This window comes from Protopterus annectens, chromosome 12.part0, assembly GCF_019279795.1.
Source record: "Protopterus annectens isolate FY-2018-M chromosome 12.part0, PAN1.0, whole genome shotgun sequence".
Classification (NCBI taxonomy): Eukaryota; Metazoa; Chordata; order Ceratodontiformes; family Protopteridae; genus Protopterus; species Protopterus annectens.
This window is the reverse complement of record NC_056746.1, coordinates 990719394-990738688: the sequence shown is the minus strand read 5'-3', so window position 1 is coordinate 990738688 and position 19295 is coordinate 990719394. Positions and strand designations below refer to the sequence as shown.

The 19295-nt window shown below is 38.8% G+C and overlaps 1 protein-coding gene across 2 annotated transcripts in view; it reads right to left on the bottom strand.

The window, feature by feature from the left end:
- CCN5 (cellular communication network factor 5) overlaps positions 1–19295 on the bottom strand; it is a 213662-nt gene that overhangs the window by 141957 nt on the left and 52410 nt on the right. For both annotated transcript variants that reach the window (XM_044090008.1, XM_044090007.1), the window contains exon 2: positions 18545–18767. In XM_044090008.1, the coding sequence (XP_043945943.1) occupies positions 18545–18767 (223 nt within the window). The remainder of the gene's footprint in view (positions 1–18544; positions 18768–19295) is intronic.

Here is a 19295-nt window from a genome sequence, read left to right as displayed (position 1 = left end):
TCTCCGATGCATCGTGCGTTGCCACCAGTCTTGAGGTGTGGGTGTCCTTGATGAATATGCATACCCCCCCTCCTTTCTTGGTATTGTCCGGATTTTGGGGCCGGAACGCATGATATGAGGTAAAACCTGATAGCGCTGGGGTGCTCTCAGGAGCCTTGAACCAGGTTTCTGTCACAGCACAGACATCGATGTTCTCCATACTGAGAAGGGCCTCGAGTGCGTGCATTTTGAGATTTAGACTTCTGGCATTGAGCAGCATTACCCTTAGTTTTTTCCTTTTTGTGTTCTAGGGTGGTAGGTTTAGAATTTGAGCCTTGCCTAAAAAGGCACTATGGGGTGGCAAGAGCCTTTGCCAATATCCGAATCCCAGGGTGACAGGTGCAAGCCGCCCTCATGGCAGCGTGGCTTGTCCAGCATGTCATCCCAGGCAGACAGACACTGGATCCCCTTTGAATGACACCAGTGTTTAAGCCAATTGTTAAAGCTGATCATCTTATCTCTGTATTGTGGCATCATTCTTGGTGAAGGTAGGATACTGCTCAAGGTCAGGGTCATACCTGCCTGGGCTACATAATCAGAGAGCTCCTCAATGTCTCTTTTCATGTAGTCCAAGGAGGTACGCCTCAGGTCGCTTACACCAGCGTGGACAATGACTGAGTCATATTTGTACCTGCTGTTGAGAGACCTGAGTGCTTGCGTTATGTGGCGGATTCTAGCGCCCGACAGGCAGCTTACTGTGACCTTCTCCTTACTCAGTCTGGTGAGCGGGACATCAGTGTGTCTGACTATGGAGTCACCAATGACTAGTGTGTCTGGCATTGTGTTTGGCCTTAAGGGCTGTGACTGTTTGACACTCTGACTGTGAGGTCTATGTGTTGCAGGTGTTGTGTTCTGAGGTGGTGGTTGTTTGGGTGTCTGCTTTGGTGGCCTCTGCTGTTTTGGTAGATTTTTGATCAGAGCCTCCGAGTATGTCTTTGTGTGTTTATGTGTATGATTTGAGGTTGTAATGGTACTATGCGAGACTGGGTCTATAGTGTGTGTGGTAACCTTCTCCTCCTGACTGGTCTTGCCAGTCCTATGTTGAGAGAGCTCAGCCTCCAGTTTGGCCGTATAGTTGCATCTCTCGCATGTATTTGTGTTTTGTGGGAGGAGGAGAGGGTTGTCTGTGTACATGAGGCAATTGTAACATTGCCTCAATATTCCCAGGTTCACCAGCTGAGCAGGAGAGGACACTAGCAACTGATCCCTCGACATGCTAGAAGGAATAGACAAAAAACTTTAAAAAAGATTCCGGGGGATGTGGGTGACTGAGAAATGGGGGTTGCCTTTTTGGGGTACTATCTATGACAAGAGTGCCGTATCAAGGTAATAAGTACTGTAGGAGCAAGTGCTACGTTTAACAGATAGAGAATAGTCTACTTGGAGTCAAGTAGAGATGATCTTTTTAATTATAGGATACGCTGATTAGATCAGTAGTATAGTTCGAGGAAGGTAGTTTTAAGGGAAAATTTGAAGAATGGACTTTAGGTAGCCGAATAGTTTAAACCTGCTTAACCGAGCTGCCCTAGTGTGCAACAGTGGCAACTCCGTGCTAAATCGCGCTAATGCGCGCTAAAGCGTGCTTTATAGCAGGGGGCTGGAAAAGACAGGAAATGACCCAAAATGGCCAATAAACTACAAGTTACTGCCTTAAACCACTCCTCTGAGGACAAATGAAGGAGTTATGGAAATGACCCCTAGTGGCCAATAAAACTACAGTTTCAAGTCAGTAACCACCTCTACGGGGGGCAGGGAAGCTGCTCAATGTTAGTCACTGCCACTGATGAACACAGAGACCCTCCTTCAGCCCAAGCAAAAATGGCCTCACAGAAACTTTCAAACAGTTCAGGAACAGCAAGCCTGTAACTGAACTTTTTTAACTCTCAGAAAAGTGGGAAAAAAGCAAGATTTTTTTTTTTTTTTTTTTTTTTTTTTTTACAGAGATAGCAGAGGTTCACAAGTAATATCAAGTTATAACAGTGCAGTAAATGACCCCACACAAGAGTGCTAGGTCAAGGACAGAAAATATGCAAGTTTTAAGAAAAAAATGATTTAAAATTAAGTGCAAACAGGAAATTCAGCAAACAGCTTTTGGTTGTGCTCTAAATACAGCTACTAATACAGAAATCAAGTTTAACAAGCCAGAAAATGCTCAAGCTAGGCAGCTATGCAGAAAAACTTAGCAAATAAACAGAGAAAAAATACTTAAAATCTCAAAAGTGGCTCCCTTCTTCTCTCAGCGTTTTTTCCTCGTGGAGGGTGCTTCACCAACAGCCAACAAGCCTGAAAAGACGCTCAAACCACGAGGCAACTAGGTTTTAAGAGAGGAAGATGAAGGAGTTATGGGAATGACCCCTAGTGGCCAATAAAACTACAGTTTCAAGTCAGTAACCACCTCTACGGGGGGCAGGGAAGCTGCTCAATGTTAGTCACTGCCACTGATGAACACAGAGACCCTCCTTCAGCCCAAGCAAAATGGCCTCACAGAAACTTTCAAACAGTTCAGGAACAGCAAGCCTGTAACTGAACTTTTTTAACTCTCAGAAAAGTGGGAAAAAGCAAGATTTTTTTTTGTTTTTGTTTTTTACAGAGATAGCAGAGGTTCACAAGTAATATCAAGCTATAACAGTGCAGTAAATGACCCCACACAAGAGTGCTAGGTCAAGGACAGAAAATATGCAAGTTTTAAGAAAAAAACGATTTAAAATTAAGTGCAAACAGGAAATTCAGCAAACAGCTTTTGGTTGTGCTCTAAATACAGCTACTAATACAGAAATCAAGTTTAACAAGCCAGAAAATGCTCAAGCTAGGCAGCTATGCAGAAAAACTTAGCAAATAAACAGAGAAAAAATACTTAAAATCTCAAAAGTGGCTCCCTTCTTCTCTTAGCGTTTTTTCCTCTTGGAGGGTGCTTCACCAACAGCCAACAAGCCTGAAAAGACGCTCAAACCACGAGGCAACTAGGTTTTAAGAGAGGAAGATAGTTTTTGTATTATCTTTTTAGTCTCTTCTTACATATCCTTAGCTGCCATAGCAGAATCCTTTTTAGTCCATACTCCTAAATACTTCATTTTATCATATCCCAGAAATATGGGTATTGTTGCTGAACCAATTCATGTGTGAGTACATAGTTTACAGCTATAGCCTTTGTTTTATCTTCATTAATTTTTGATCTTGAAAAGACTTGAAACTGTCTCAAAATGTTCCACAATACTGATATGTCCTTTTCTGGTTTTATTAGGTAAAAAATAATATTGTCTGCAGATAAAGACAACTTTTCTTGATTACCATACCAACTATATACTTTTTATTTCTGAGTCCCTTATTTTCTTTGTCAATATATAACATAAATAACTAGGGGGAAAGAGGACACCCTGCCTGGTTCCACTCTTCACACATACGTTATCAGAGAGGAACATTTCCACTTCAGTCTTTGCTTCAGATCCTTCATATATCCTCCTAATTTACATTATTATTTTATCAAGGAATGCAAATGTTTCCATTGCCCTAGTCATAAAATCCCAGTTTACCCTGTTGAATGCTTTCTCTGCATCAAGATCCACCAACAGCAGCAGTATTTTCTTACATTCTGCCCCCTGTGGATCATCATTATGCTATTAGTGTTGTTAAATGTTTGCCTTCCTTCCACAAAACCACATTGATCCATATCTATCACTTTTATAAACACCTTTATAATCATGGTTTAAAATTGAAATGAGCCAGTAAGAAGCTGGGTCTGATGGATCTTTACCGTCTTTAGGTGTTACAGCCACCACAGCTTTCTTTCAGGATTTTTGTGCATCCCCTACTTTTAAAATACTGTTAACAGAACTTTCCAGATCTTTTTCACTTTCTTCCCTCCAAACTTCCATAGGAATACCATCTATTCCTAGAAACTTTCCTGCAGATTGATTACACGTCACTGTTTTGTCACATCTCTTCCTATCTTAACTGTTAATTGTTGAGCCTCATTTACCTTGGCAAACTTAAGTATTCCATTAATATTTCCATTTATGCTCCTTCTTGAGTTCCACATTTCTCTGCTTTGTACAAATGTTCATAAAATTTTGAAATATCTCTAATACATCTGTAGGATCACCGGTTCTTTTTCTTGTTATAGGCTCCCTAAGTTTGGCAACAACCCTTTCTACTTTCTGTTGCCTAAGTCATTGTGCTAAAAGTTTCTGTGGTCTGGAGTTATTATCAAAATACACGTGCTTAAGAGAAATCTTTTTAAACTAATGCATATTATCCAGATATTCCTGTATTTTTTCTTTCACACTCTGCAATTACGCTCTTCTTGTTCTTTGAGATTCCCCTTATTATTTAATACATTAACTTTTGTCAGACCCACTAAATAATTTTGTTACTTAATTATATCTTTTTTCTTTTATTTCTACCCTATTTTTAAACTCCATTTTCATTTTATCACAATCACTAGCTATAACTTCTGAAGAAATGTCTGTCTTCCATAATAAAGTTCAAATAATTTCACCTACTCATTCCTTAAATTCTTCTCTTTGTAACAAATAGGTGGGGGGCACCAGTGTCTTATCTTGATATATTATCATGTATATTTATTTTAATTGTTATTGCTGCATGATTTGAAACAGCTATTGGATGGAGCTGAAGCTTTCAAATAAATGCACACATTCCTGTGAAATATAATTTCTGTCTAATCTAGCCCAGTTATCCCACCTTGGGGAATAATATGTAAATTCTCTCCAAGTTCCTAGTACTGAATTCAAGTCTTCTATACCAAATATTTTCATAAATTCCTTCAGAAATCTACCCTGTTTTGTTACATTTTTCCTTTCTAGGTTTTTCAGATACATCGTCACTGTTGCAACTCGGGTGGCCATGGTGGTGCAGTGGTTAGCATTGCCACCTCACAGCAAGAGGTTCTCCGGTTCGATCCTCGGCTGGGGTGCCTTCTGTGCGGAGTCTGCATGTCCTCCCTGTGGTCGCGTGGGTTTCCTCCGGGTGCTCCGGTTTCCTCCCACATCCCAAAGACATGCTGCAGGTGGATTGGACACTCTAAATTGGCCCTAGGTGTGCGTGTGAGTGTGCCTTCTGTGGAAGGTTGGGCGCCGGGCTGGCAACTCGACACTGTAAAACTCCACTGCCATTCAATGTGCGGACAAGGTGATCCGCTGTGGCGACCCCTAACCGGGAAAAAGCCGAAAGAAGAAGAAGAAGAAGATCGTCACTGTTGCAACTCAAGTTCCTTACCTATAAGTAATATTCCATGCTGAAAACTGATCATTTCTCCCACAATTTGCTTGAGCTTCATAACAGCACTTTTAGGTAGACTATAAATATATGCCAACATAATTCCCTTGCCAATAGCCCCTTACTGCAGGTCTGCCATTATTGTCTTTCTTCCCCTTTTCCATCACTTTTGGAACTCCTCTAGAAATAAGCATAAGTACTCCCCTTTTCCTTTGACCATGCTATTCTGCTGAATATCAATCCTGAAATCCTTTCTTTATTAATCTCTTTCTAAATGTATCTCCTATAGCATTGCTATTTGTACTCTGCATTTCTTTATATAATTCAAATTTCCTACCTTTTTATCTATACCTGTGAGGGCATCCAGATTCTAAAATAATATGGATAGTGTAACCATTATGATCAGAAGTTATTACATCTACCTATTACATATGTCAGCTTTTTTAAATGTCTATTTCAGGCATTTTATGTTACATGCACCTACTAATGTTTGGCAGGCTGATCCTTTATACAGTTGTTTCTTGTCATCTCCATTTGAATCTATGCCACATTTTACAAGCCTTTTTGTTTTAATGAAAACCCTCAAACAAACAAAAAAATGACACCCCAGAACACCCCCATAATATTTTAGTTTAAAACAAACATACAAAACTATGTACATCTTCAAATAATGAAGTTTAACTCTCCTGATAAGAAGAAATTGTCCCAAATCAAATGCTGTAGCCACAGACATTCTCTAACCTAAATTACGGTTGTCCATTCTAAAGCACATCTTACAGCCTGCACTCCTACTTACATTAATTCCTGTGTTTGTGAGTTATCTTTATTCCCATCCTAGATGTAAAAAACAGCTTGTATGTTTTCAGAAAACATTAACTTTTAGTACTAAGAAAAAGTGCACTGACTATCTTTAAATAAGTCGAAGTCATAACTGTTCTAGTAAATGCACTGAGGTATTTAGGTACCAGGAAAACTGATATCTTCTATTTACTTTGAAAAATGTAAAATTGTATTTTTTAATAAGCTGCTTGCCCTTGTATCTTTTAATTATACCTTTCCTCAGCAAACAATGTCCAGAGCTCTTGAGATTTAGTGCCTCAACCTGTAATCAGTTTGTCTCCATGAAAACATAAGAACCAAATGTATAGCTGCCTCCCACTGCAGACTTCTCAACTCACACTGAAGATTTATTTACTAAAAGAATATTTTTCATTATATTCAAAGTGTTCTCTTATTTTTATAGCACACATGCTTACACAAGAAACTTGTTATTAGATTAACCCAAGCACATTAATTCAGACATTCACCTAGGCAAAAGCAGAGAAAACATCTTAGCTCTACATATATTGTAGTACCACTTACCATGCTTAACTCTTCCAGTCTTTTTTTCAGTCCTTTTGTAAATTTTGTTAAACTGAAGATGATTTATTCTATATTAATGTCATTTTCTAATTTTTGTATTAGATGTTTCTGTATGTTTTTTAGTATGTTTTATAGTATGCTTTTAACTGGAGCTTTTCTCCCCGGGCCTCCACTGAAAAGGGACATGTATCCAGTTGGACTAGCCCAGTCAACAAATGTAAAATAAAATAAAACATAAACAAATAAATATTGCAATCAATGTACTTTTGCACCCCATCCCCATCCCATGATTACAGCATATTAACTTGAACATGCTTTTGTCTAGCCTTTCTTCTCTTTCTACATTGTAATGCTTACCTTTCCTTAAAACTAAAAAAAAGAAAATAAGTATTTTTTTAACTTTAGTATCTTTATTACATACAACAATCACTGAAAAATACTTTACTATATAACAATGTTAAGAACAAAACTTGTTTTTCTTACTGTGAAGAAATTAGGCACTGTCATCTGTGCTAGTATGCCTGGCTGAAGTTTTTTTTACATAATTTCAGATTAACCTGTGTATTACATGCCAGCATGACTAGATATGATATTGTAAATAAGTTCTTACATGTTGATTTATAATCTGTTTGTACAGAATGTTTTAAAGATTTGAAGAGTGTCCTTTTACATTTCTAACTGCACATGTTTCTGAAGAAAGATTCTAACAGCAAACTGTCTCAAATTCAGCTGATCTGCAGAGGATGTTATCGGAACATTGACAGTTGCTGTGTGTTACTTTCAGAAGCTGAAAGACAGTAAGGAACTTTAGAAAACAGCGTTTGCTTGATTTTCAAAATATAAAATGAAATTTAGAACTGGAACAGTTGTGACAGTTAGGCTAGTCAATAAAAGAGCCTGCTGAAGACAGTTAACAGTCAGTTGCAGTTACAACAGTGACAGTTACAGATGTACTGTGCAGTGGATGCCCAAAGACCTCAGCAAGAACTGTAAGCCTGCCTTTGCTCTGTTGTAGTAATTTAGTTTAGATCAGGAACATTGTTCTTTAGTCAGCTAGGAAATTATAATTAATCAGTTAGATCAGTTAGAGTTTTTCTGAGTGTTGGATTTCTATCCTTCAGTACTGATTTCATTTTCCTGGTGACTGAGTTCTGTTTGTTTATTGGAAATTACTGTTTTATATTTTTAATAATTTTACTCATTATTAAATATTTTATTAACTTACATTGTGGCTAGTCAATCGGTGTTTTCTTTAGTGATTTGAGAGTACTTATACTTGCCTTGATAACTTCCCAGTCCACTCTGAAAGCTGGCTTTTTAGGTCATTTGCTACTATTTGTTTTAATATTTAATTTTCATAACTGAACACCACTTTAAAGGACATGAATATGCTCTGATTGGTGGCAGCATTACTATATTATTTTGGGAAGGGGCACAGCTATAAATCTATGTCAGGCTTTCCAAAAAGTGTTTGGATGTGTGAGATTTATTTTATTTAAGTGTGAGTACATTAGAGGTAGACAGAAGTATGTAGTCCAGTCCCAGGGGATAGAGCATGTTCCTGTTGTGCTCTTAGGGGAAAATTGTGAAATATTACTTTTTTTAAGTGACAGTCTCACATTGGAGTCAGTAGTGAGGATTGAAGCTCCTTAGTTATTGACCCAGGGTAGTGGGAGATGTCACATTATTGTTGGCAGTCTGGTGTAATGTTGTCTGGATGTCACATTATTTGCTGGCAGTTCATTGGGATATTATCTGGACATCATACTTACATTTACTCTTTTTTTTACTTTTTTATTTCCTTTTATTAAGTTGTTGATAAGTAAGTTAACAGTAGTGGTGCTAGGGTGAAGCTTTGTGGGACTAGCTATAGGAAGGAAGGAAAGAGGAGAAATCATCTTGGCATTTCATTTCTTCTTATTATAAATAAATAAATAACAATAATAAATAAATTCTTAACGATAAGGGGTGTGCACCATCAGTTAGGTGGCTGCAACTGCTGGTGGGGCTGGGGAGCTTTTTGTGGATGAAAGTACCTTATGCTCTTTTTATCTGTTCATTTAATGCAGTCTTTAATCTGGCTTTGCAAGATTGGTGTGCATATGTTTGTGTGTGTCTACTTCACTTGACCTAAAATTCATCTGACTGACACCCATTTGACCGACACCCAAATAACCTAAATTTCATTTGACTGACAAATCAAGCAAACTACTCTAGATCATTCAAAAATGAACAGAGTAATATGTTTTATATGAACATGTATGTTGTGAACCACAAACTATGAAACTCTGTGACTGACACTAACAAGACAGTAATCCTCAGTGGCTTACACAAATCATAGCATGACATATACACCCCCCCCATCCCCGTGTGCACTCACTTTTGCTTATCTGCTGCCAAGAGAACAAAGTCCCACTGGAAGCTACTCTGCTTGTTTGACAAAAAGTCCTGCATCAGTCAAATCTCCCACATGCTGGTAGAAATCCTGAGAGGTGTTGATTACTTGTGCTGATATCGTCCTCCCTGAATGTATGATGTGCATGCTGGTATGCTGAGATTTTAAGATAAAGATTTTTGATATATTCCTCCCTGAATGTATGATGTGCATTCTGGTATGCTGAGATTTAAAGCTAAAGATTTTTTTTTTTGCTAAAATGCAGGTTTTTGTTTTTGTTTTTTTGCTAAGATGGGGCATTTTTCTTCCCCCCCCTCCCCCCCAGCCAGTACCAGGCCCTAGCCATGTGCTGGATCTGGCTCATGTCTATGTCACCATGTGCTGGATCCATCTCTGCTGGTAGAACACTAGTAGTGGTGTAACAGGATGCAGTGGAGTGATGGGATGACAGCAAGGATCAAGTAATTCAGTTTCATTTAGAGTGCTCTGGGAGCGATCAAATTAATGTAGGCTGAAGTTGTCATGTGCAGTTTTACCAGACACAAAACATAGGATTTAGAGTGTGCATTAATTCATTCATCAGCAGATACTCTTAGCATCTCAACGCTGTATTAATTCTACTGTGTTAATGAAGTGTTATTCTGTGATACTCAATAGTCAGATGTTATTGCCAAATAAAACAACAAGAACAGAACAAGTTAGTTTAAGAATACTGCCAAATAAGTAGCCAACAGCTAAATATTGCTTTTCACAATGCAGACATACAAAAATATCTGCCCGCATTAATTTTTTTTATAAACGATGCCAGTTATGTGCTTTTCTTTCAAGATCAAACCTAAAAGGACTAATTATTCAGTGTATCTATATTTTGGTCAACACAGGGGTTAGTGATCTTGTCTCTTAGTGGCATGGCCTTAGATTTAGTTGTGTTATTCATATGGTATCTGGAAGGAGTCTGTCTGTCCTCCTTGTAATTTTCTTCAAACATAGTAATTCAGAAATTTGTCTGACATCCCCAAGACAAACAAACTTGAGTTCTCAACAAATTTCCCTAGGTTGTACTGTAGAGCTTGTTTCTCCTGTTAAGTAGCCTTTAGGTCAGTGGGATAGACCTATATAAAATAAAACAGCTAAGTAAATAAATTGCCAGCAATCATAGCCTCAGAAAGATTCTTTTGGGATAATGGACACTCACCAGAAATGGAATTCAGACTGAGCATTATTTTAAGATTTATACCTTTTTTATGTATCATTTTAGATTCATCTAATCTTTTTTTATTTTGGCAGCACAATAAAAATATTTCAATGACTTGTCATAATCTCTCTGATTGTATTGCTGTCTGGCAAGTAGATAGAAAGCAAGTAGATAGAAAGGTTATTTTAGTCTTTTTATGTATTCTTCCATTTCCATGATTTATAGCAGCATTACTGTCCAATGCTACAGCATTTAAACACAGTCTTCTAACAAACCTAATATGTTACTCTTCTTTCACCAATGACAGTGGGTATGTGCACACCTAGATAAAAAAATCTGATCTAACAAAAACGCGGACATTTTAGAAAAGTATATAGGTACTTGCTATATCATTTTACATTTTTATCTGATATGTTCATGGTAACTGCTCTTTAGTTTGCTTTTATACTGAAGCTCAGTGGTATATACATGTATGTTGAGATATAGGAAGAGATATTGGTACAGCGATGTGAAACCGTATATAAAGAGCTTTGCTACACATTGCGTGAAAATGTTATTTAGATGATGAGTCATAGCTAGGGAATGAAACTTTCTTATTGTGGATATTGGAAATTAACAAAGCTGGTTATTCTGACTGTGTTTTTATCTAGTTGAAGACTTTAAGTTTATTTTATTTATATTTCTTAACTTGATAACAAGATAAAACCCTTTACAAACATGACCCAAGTCAAAGGCTCAGAAATGTGCATGAATTATCATGAATAGATTTACAGAAAATCCCATGAATTGCATAAATATAGTTAATGAGACTAAGATTACATGCAAGTATTATTTTGTTATGCAAATATTAGACTACGATATGAACATACATGTGAGGTATGATTGCGTCAGATTAGATTCTACAACTGAGTTAAATTAGCTTCTGCAGTATAAACAGTGATTGGGGAGAATGCTGAAGAATTGCAAAAAATTACATAAAAGTAATTGAAATATCTACATCATATTTGGCAGTAGGTAGTGTTGTTGCCTCATAGCAAGAGGTTCTCCCTTTCGATTCTCGGCTGGAGCGCCTTCTGTGTGGAGTCTGCATGTCCTCCCCATGGTCGAGTGGCATTCGAAAGACATGCGTGAATTGGTGTGCCTTAGTTGAAGGTTGGGCGTCGAGCTGGCACCGTAAAAATCTACTGCCAATCATTAGCGGGCCGGAGTTCCGCTGTGGCGACTCCTAACTGGGAAAAGCCGAAAGAACAACAACATTTGGCAGTGGGACCTAAATTTATATGCCACCGACTCTTTAGAAAAGAGGAGTTATGAACAAAGGACCTTAACATGAAAAGGAACTATTCTATGAAGGGAAGGCAGAGAAAGGTACAGTCTAGTGAAGGGTAAATTCATGTGCAGAAATGAAGCAGAGTAGAATAGTGAGTATTGGTGTTTTCCTTTTTTTCCTTATTAGGTAGTTACATGTTTTTTATGACATAATATATAGCAATTTCTTTTACTTCTAGTAATGTTAAAGTGTAGCCTTTAGGAGTACCTCTCAGAGTCCTAAAATCATTCCTTATATAATTTCTTAATCTCTAATATCAGATTTTGAAAATGACTTTTTATGTGATTGTCACCTTTGTAATGAACATATAAAAACACTTTTAAGATCATTATCAGATATTTTATTGCCTATGACCTCTTTCTTTTGTGAAAATTAGCACCAGTGCCTGTCTTTGATGGCTTCATCTTTTAGCTCCTCACCTAATGTGAGTAAAACTCCACCTCACTGCCATGTGCCCCAAGTCTTGTTGGATTTTAAACATTACTAATTTCTGCAGTACCCACATTTATTCACCATCATCCAGGTGAATGAACTTAGATTAAGGAATATGAAAACAATCAATTAGCTTGTCCTAAAGCTCTAGGAGCTGGACCTCCTAAATTATTCTCTTCCAGGTTAACAACAAGTTGTTAACAAAAGTCAGCAAAATGAGTTACTTGCAGAGAAGAGTGAAGGAATTATTTAGTTTATTTTTTAAAATTTTTAACAAATAAATTATTGATATTTAAGCAAATAATCACTACATTTATCCAGACTGAAAGAGCATGCAGTGCACTGCAGTCTATCTTCTCAGCACTCTACCAGAAATCTAGTAAGCATATGTCCTCATTCCATAATTTTTTTTCTCCTCCCACATCATTTTCAAGCATTGCTACCCAGATCCATGCCAGGTTTACCAGCTATTTCCACTCTGACTTACTCCATAATCTGATGGGGACTGTTGTGGATCTTGAGGGCATCATGGGGTCTCAGACATCTGAATCTGTCAGGATTTTTTTCTTTTATGCCTTACCACCCCCCCTCACAATGTCTCTGGTTACATTTATGGGGCAGGTTTGCAGTGGATAAATTGTGGCCTATCTCCTCACCTCTGCAGCAGTTTGGTCATGTCCACCCACCCAACTTCTTCTTTAGAACACATATCCTACCCCACATTGCCTCTAGCCTCCACCAGGGATCATCGTAGGAGACACTCATGACACCATCTTCTGAAGATGGACATGCCCATCCCTCCCTGATGATCCACTAGTCACCCAAGCCACTAATCAAAGCCAGGTCACTTGACTGTAGTCAGGGCTTTATCCCTCTACAACACTAGAGTGGCCACTCCATTATTTTAAAATTCATGTCTTCCTAGAAAGAGGAACATAAGCTGCACTTTGCACTGAAGGGTGACATGATTACATAAGATGGTGTAGAAATGATTTGGAATTACAACTATTTCCTCTAGCTTAGAAACTAATTCATTATGATCCCATTTTATCATTATATGACAGTACACCACTGATTTCAGGTTGATCTATCCTGATATATTGCAATGTTTCCAAATTTGGGGAGTCCTACTTCTACAGGTAGGGCCATTGGGGCTCTTAATTCCTGTGTATATATTTTTTTCTGAAGATTTGTCAGTGGGCTAGGTGATGCTGAAGGCTAAATAGCCCCTGGCAGGAGACTGGGTTCCCTCAGCATCACCTCTTTGGAAGCAGACATGGGCTCAGGCAGTACTAGATTCCCATTCCCCATTTACCAGTAGTCCCACAGACATCTAAGATAGCACACTCACTGAGTTCCTTCCATATAGATTTGTTCCTTGCCACTTTGTTTTACTGAAATTTGCTAGGAGGAGCTTTCTGGTAGCTGGTTGCTTACTAACCCTTTTATATTTTGCGATGAGGGCGTCTTCACTAATAACTTGCCATTAGTCAGTCATTTCTCTCATAAGCAGTTGCTTGTAGTGGAAATTGAGTCTGTAATATTCACTTCAACTTCCCCTTGTGTTTTATTAGCCATTCAGGTGCTGCCTTACACTATTCTGTGAGGGAATGAAACTTGTGTGGGCAGGCAACTGCCCCGGGGAAGGTGGATTATTTCAATTGCCTGATTAGTTTGTTACTGCATTAAGGGGTCTGCTCATTAGCTTGAAGTTTTACACATTACTTTTTAAATGTTTTAAATAAGCTGCCATTTTTTTATTATCCAACTTTATTAAAAGAAAACAGAATTTCTGAAAGTTACGATATTTTGTGCTATTTAAGTTTCACTGGACTTTCCTACAACTTATAGATGAGTGGTTGATGTATATGTGGGCAGCTTCTTACAAGCACTATGCCAAACAGGAACCCTCAGTATTAATAATTTTTTTTATAAGTATTATGCAGCTGCATTTGTATGAATAATGTTTCATCAGGTTTGCATTGGGGTACCTGCTACACAACCAGATGGATTGGCTTGCATACTGGTTCTTTGTATAAACAGAGTGCGGCACTGTGTCCGTTTCAGTTTGTATCACTCTGCTGCTCTTCTGATGCAGCCAGTGTAAAGAGGACTACGGTCACAGATTCACGTACAGGGAAAATGCCTTTCTTCATTAGTACCCTAGTTAGTTATTAAAGACAATTGAGCTGAGTGCACTGCTTGAGGCATAGATAATGTGGGCCATTTTTATACACTTATGACTGCAAATTAACAGCTTTCGGACCTGCAATAAATGTAATGAATTAAAAGAAGTGCTCAGAGTTTTGCTGCGAGCCCTCTGTGATGCATATTGCAATGTTCCACGTATACACGTCTCTGTTCTATTAGTGGTGCAGGTCAAGAGCATGACATTGATTTAAAAGAGCTCATTGTGAAAATTACTGCAGGCACGTGTAAATCCAGATAGTTAGATTTCACTTACTATAATTTCTAGCCCGCCTTTCTCTTCATTTGACATAATCTCATATAGCTTCTAGTGAATGCATGAGTGAGTATGAGTCTTTATTATAAAAATGTGTCCCTGTGGTATGCATGCAAATGGTGCACTTACAAGATGTGCAGTACAATTGTAACCTATCTCTACTGCCATCCTGATTTAGAGATATAGCCCGCTGTTTCTATAACAAAATATAGGCAACATATGCTGTGGTTAATCTACAGTCTTGCTGTACATTGATGGCATGCAGAGATCTGCTGAATATGGCAGTAACCTGATGAAAAATCCACTGAGATGCATGAGGGTGGGTATTCTCAAGTCAGTGCCTAATCTTTCAGGGATAATTCCAGAATCATTGCCCCTCCTATATGGACACAAAAAATTCCTCTAGTCCTGTCAGTCTGCTGCTCCTGGGAGGCCCTCAGAGTGACCACTCAGCTTCTGTGGAATGTGCCTTTTCATTGGGCTGGCATGGCATGGTGTATCATACTGGTAACATGTTTAAGAGACTGCTGTAATGTTCAGTTGTCACCTCGATGGCATTTATGGACCAATGTCTGCTGAATCAGATCTTACAAGGGTTGGTGAGCAACCCTGCATTACATCAGGTGCCATTTGTGTGTCCTGAGTGATAGCTATTAGACATAGTCTTCATCAGAGCTGAAATTGTCCAACTTCTGCTTTTCACCTCATCCTGTAGAGATACAGACTCCTGAGAACACATATCACAGAGTTATAGACTATACCTTACTGAGACGGATAACATGACAGATACAGGCAAAGGGTTAACATAGTTATACTATGCTAAATTTACTGGAATAACTATGGGGATATGCCATATGATACATGTAGGGATAAATTTACTGGAATAACTATGGGGATATGCCATATGATACATGTAGGGATAGATGTGTGAAAAATATATAGTAGGTGTACATTCCACACATTGGCACAAACACACCCCACAGGGCTCATCTACTTTGTTAGGACCTACAGACATGTGCTAAGTAAGAGAATTATCCCTACTTCCACCATTAAGTAATGCCTTGGTAAGTGGTAACATATCCCTGGCCTAGTGCAATGGTAAAGAATACATGTGTGCAGGTATAGGGCCTTTGTACTCACCAACAAAGGTCAGCGCATTGACTAGACAAGCAATATTTTCACCATACCTAGTGACAGGAATGTAAAGGGACAGGTTGCCCTGATATCATAAGTTACCTTGTTGTCAGTACAATCTGCATTCAATACACACACCCAGGTAGGCTTAGCCCTATTGCTAGATTTTTGTAATTAAGATTCATGTGCATGGGTGCACATCTTTAGGAAGGCAAATAAAACAGCTTAATACAGGCATTCAGAGCACTGTGCACCTCCTCAGAACTGTGTATGGAAACAGTCTAATATTTTTCCTCCTAATATTGGTATCCAAACATTCAGTATAGCTTTCCAGATGTGCTTGACTTATCATACCAAATGGTGGTACACCTCTAAAACAATTTAATTTCATACCTGCTTATGTGACACAGGCAAATTAGGCCTTAGGCCAGTGATCACGAATGCCTATAAATGTCTACATTGTGCCACCACCATACCTCTCAACCTGTTATTACAAGAAATCTTGACTAAGCCAAAATGAGAAGATTAGGAAGAATGACAGCTTCTGCTAGTGCCTGTCAGGAAGTGTGAGAATGGTGCATGAAGGAGAGCAAGACTATGCTCTAGGAAAAAGAGTGAGACTATGCTCTAGGAAGGAGAGTGAGACTATGCTCTAGGAAGGAGAGTGAGACTATGCTCTAGGAAAGAGAGTGAGACTATGCTCTAGGAAGGAGAGTGAGACTATGCTCTGGGAAGGAGAGTGAGACTATGCTCTAGGAAACAGAGTGAGACTATGCTCTAGGAAGGAGAGTGAGACTATGCTCTAGGAAGGAGAGTGAGACTATGCTCTAGTAAGGAGAGTGAGACTATGCTCTGGGAAGGAGAGTGAGACTATGCTCTAGGAAACAGAGTGAGACTATGCTCTAGGAAGTAGAGTGAGACTATGCTCTAGGAAGGAGAGTGAGACTATGCTCTAGGAAACAGAGTGAGACTATGCTCTAGGAAAGAGAGTGAGACTATGCTCTAGGAAGGAGAGTGAGACTATGATCTAGGAAGGAGAGTGAGACTATGCTCTAGGAAGGAGAGTGAGACTATGCTCTAGGAAACAGAGTGAGACTATGCTCTAGGACGGAGAGTGAGACTATGCTCTAGGAAGGAGAGTGAGACTCTGCTCTAGGAAGGAGAGTGAGACTATGCTCTGGGAAGGAGAGTGAGACTATGCTCTAGGAAGGAGAGTGAGACTATGCTCTAGGAAGGAGAGTGAGGCTATGCTCTAGGAAGGAGAGTGAGACTATGCTCTGGGAAGGAGAGTGAGACTATGCTCTAGGACGGAGAGTGAGACTATGCCCTATATGTATTCAGTCTAATTTCAGGATAGTTCATCTATAGCAAACTTACTACTGTGTCTACTCAATGCAGGTCTGACTGATAGATTTGTTCAGCAGGCTCCAACACTGCATTCTGCCCTTTACTGAGGCTGTTGTTGTGGATCAGGAGGGTAATGAGACTGGGAGTGCTTCACCAGAGGGTCTTGGTCCTTTACCAGCAGGTAGCCTGGCACCATTGCCTGAGATGACCCAGCAGCTGTGGTGGAGAGAGCAGTAGGCAGGTATGGCACAGGTGCACACTCTCGTAGAGTAGTGCATATTTACTCACCCAGCTGTTCTCCACCATCAGACCACCAGATTGTGACTCAGAGCACTAGTCATACTGATCCATAAAATGATAACGGATTACTGTAATGTCACTCTGAATGGTGTGGTAGACAATGCACTGATGCTTATACCCTGCTCTGCCCTCAGCTATGTACACCCCCTTTCTCTTGAGTCACACCTTATACCCTGTGCATTGTTCAACCTGTCCAACCACCATTTCTTTACCCTGTGTTTTTCTCCATACATACCATGTCTTCCAATTGTAGTGTATGCAAATCTCTTACCCCATTTCCTGCACTGCTTTAACTTTCATCATTCCATCTCTTCTAATCTCTGTCTCTGTCTCTTGCCCTCTATGATGCAAGAAATGGGACTTCACAAGATTATGTTGCCCTACCTCCTCCTTTTACTTCACATTCCTGTATTGTCCTTGTATATGCTATGCCTCATACAGCCTTACCTTTCTTTTGGTTTCTTTCACATCCCTTCCTTCTGTTTTATGCATATGGCAGGTAGCCCTGCAATTGTAAATACCTGTGGTTATATAGTCTTCTGCAGCACTTTATTCTATCCGTCCTAGGAATGTGCTGACACATCTAATCCAGGAAATACATGCATTGTTTTATTCCTCAGCTATACCAGTCTGTGATTTCACATTTTCAGTTGTAACAAGATCATGTAACAATATCATGTCATGTCATGTAGTGCTGGTGTGCAACTGTGCTATGGCTTGTGTCTTATACTTTTGGGTATGACTTTCAGTGCACAGATGCATCTACTTGCATAAATGCTCTGTTGTTCTAGATATTAACTCCGACATCACACAATGTCAGGGAAAGGGCATATTACCCTACTTTGAAGATTGTGCAGTCTCCCACACTTCTTGACCATCTGTGCAGTGAACACAACAGATGTCGACCATCTGTGCAGTGAACACAACAGATGTCGAGCAACAATAGAGTCAACAATATTTTGTGGACCAATATATATATATATATATATATATATATATATATATATATATATCTATATATATATATATATATATATATATATATATATATATATATATATATATATATATTAATATACATATGTTTATATAGTGTGTGTCTGTGTTTGCACATCTATGTTAATGTCACTGAATGCGTTTATCTGTGTGCTGTTGTGCTGTTCAAATGGCTCCCTCAGTTTTGTGCTCGAGGCATTAACAAGAACCTTTTACCTGAACTTTGTTAAGATTCTAGCAAATTTCTGATGTATCAGTGCATTTATATCATAAATAATTCAAAATCTTATCTTTTAAAATTTCATCTTTCATGCTCACAGTTGCAAACTCCCCATCCTGGCCTCCATGGATAGGGAGTGCTGAAGTCACATGTGAGGCCTTCAGTCTGGTCACACACGTACATGTGGTTGCATAGCTCCCCTAGCCGTTTGGCACAAATCATGCAGCAACCACATCCATCAATCACTCGAGGCACATGGGCTGGGCAGCGCAGAGGTGACCATGGGCAGTAGCAAGGCCTCGGACACAGCTGAGCAATAATCTGCAAAGAAAAGTTCATAGTGTTTTAGCAATTGAGGCATGACTTGCATATCTTAGATTGCAACATCTGTGTTTTTGATAAATGCCTGACCTTTTTTTGAAAACTCTGTAACATTTAAAAGATACATTTTTAGGATTATAGTGCCAGTATTGTGTGAAATGTAACATATCTTTAAAATTAAAAATCTGATTAAATATTCATACTGTACTTTTGCAGTGGTTACTTGCCAGGTTATTAGTATCATAGAAACTTAAGCTGTCCATTAGCTGAAAATACGTAATCTGTTATAACCCAGTATAACACATGCCTTTCTAAAAGTATACACAGAAGTAACTAAAACCAATTGCTGTCTTGCAAAATTACCAGCTAGACCGAGAAGTTATGTTTTGGGTCACTCATTACCTTAACAGTTATGCTTTTTTTTAGAGGGTCTATATTACATAGATGAAAATCAAAATCTCAAACGCTCGGATGAGCGAAAATGCAGGTAATCGAAATTGCTATTGTGGGGGGCTGCACCCCCCCCCT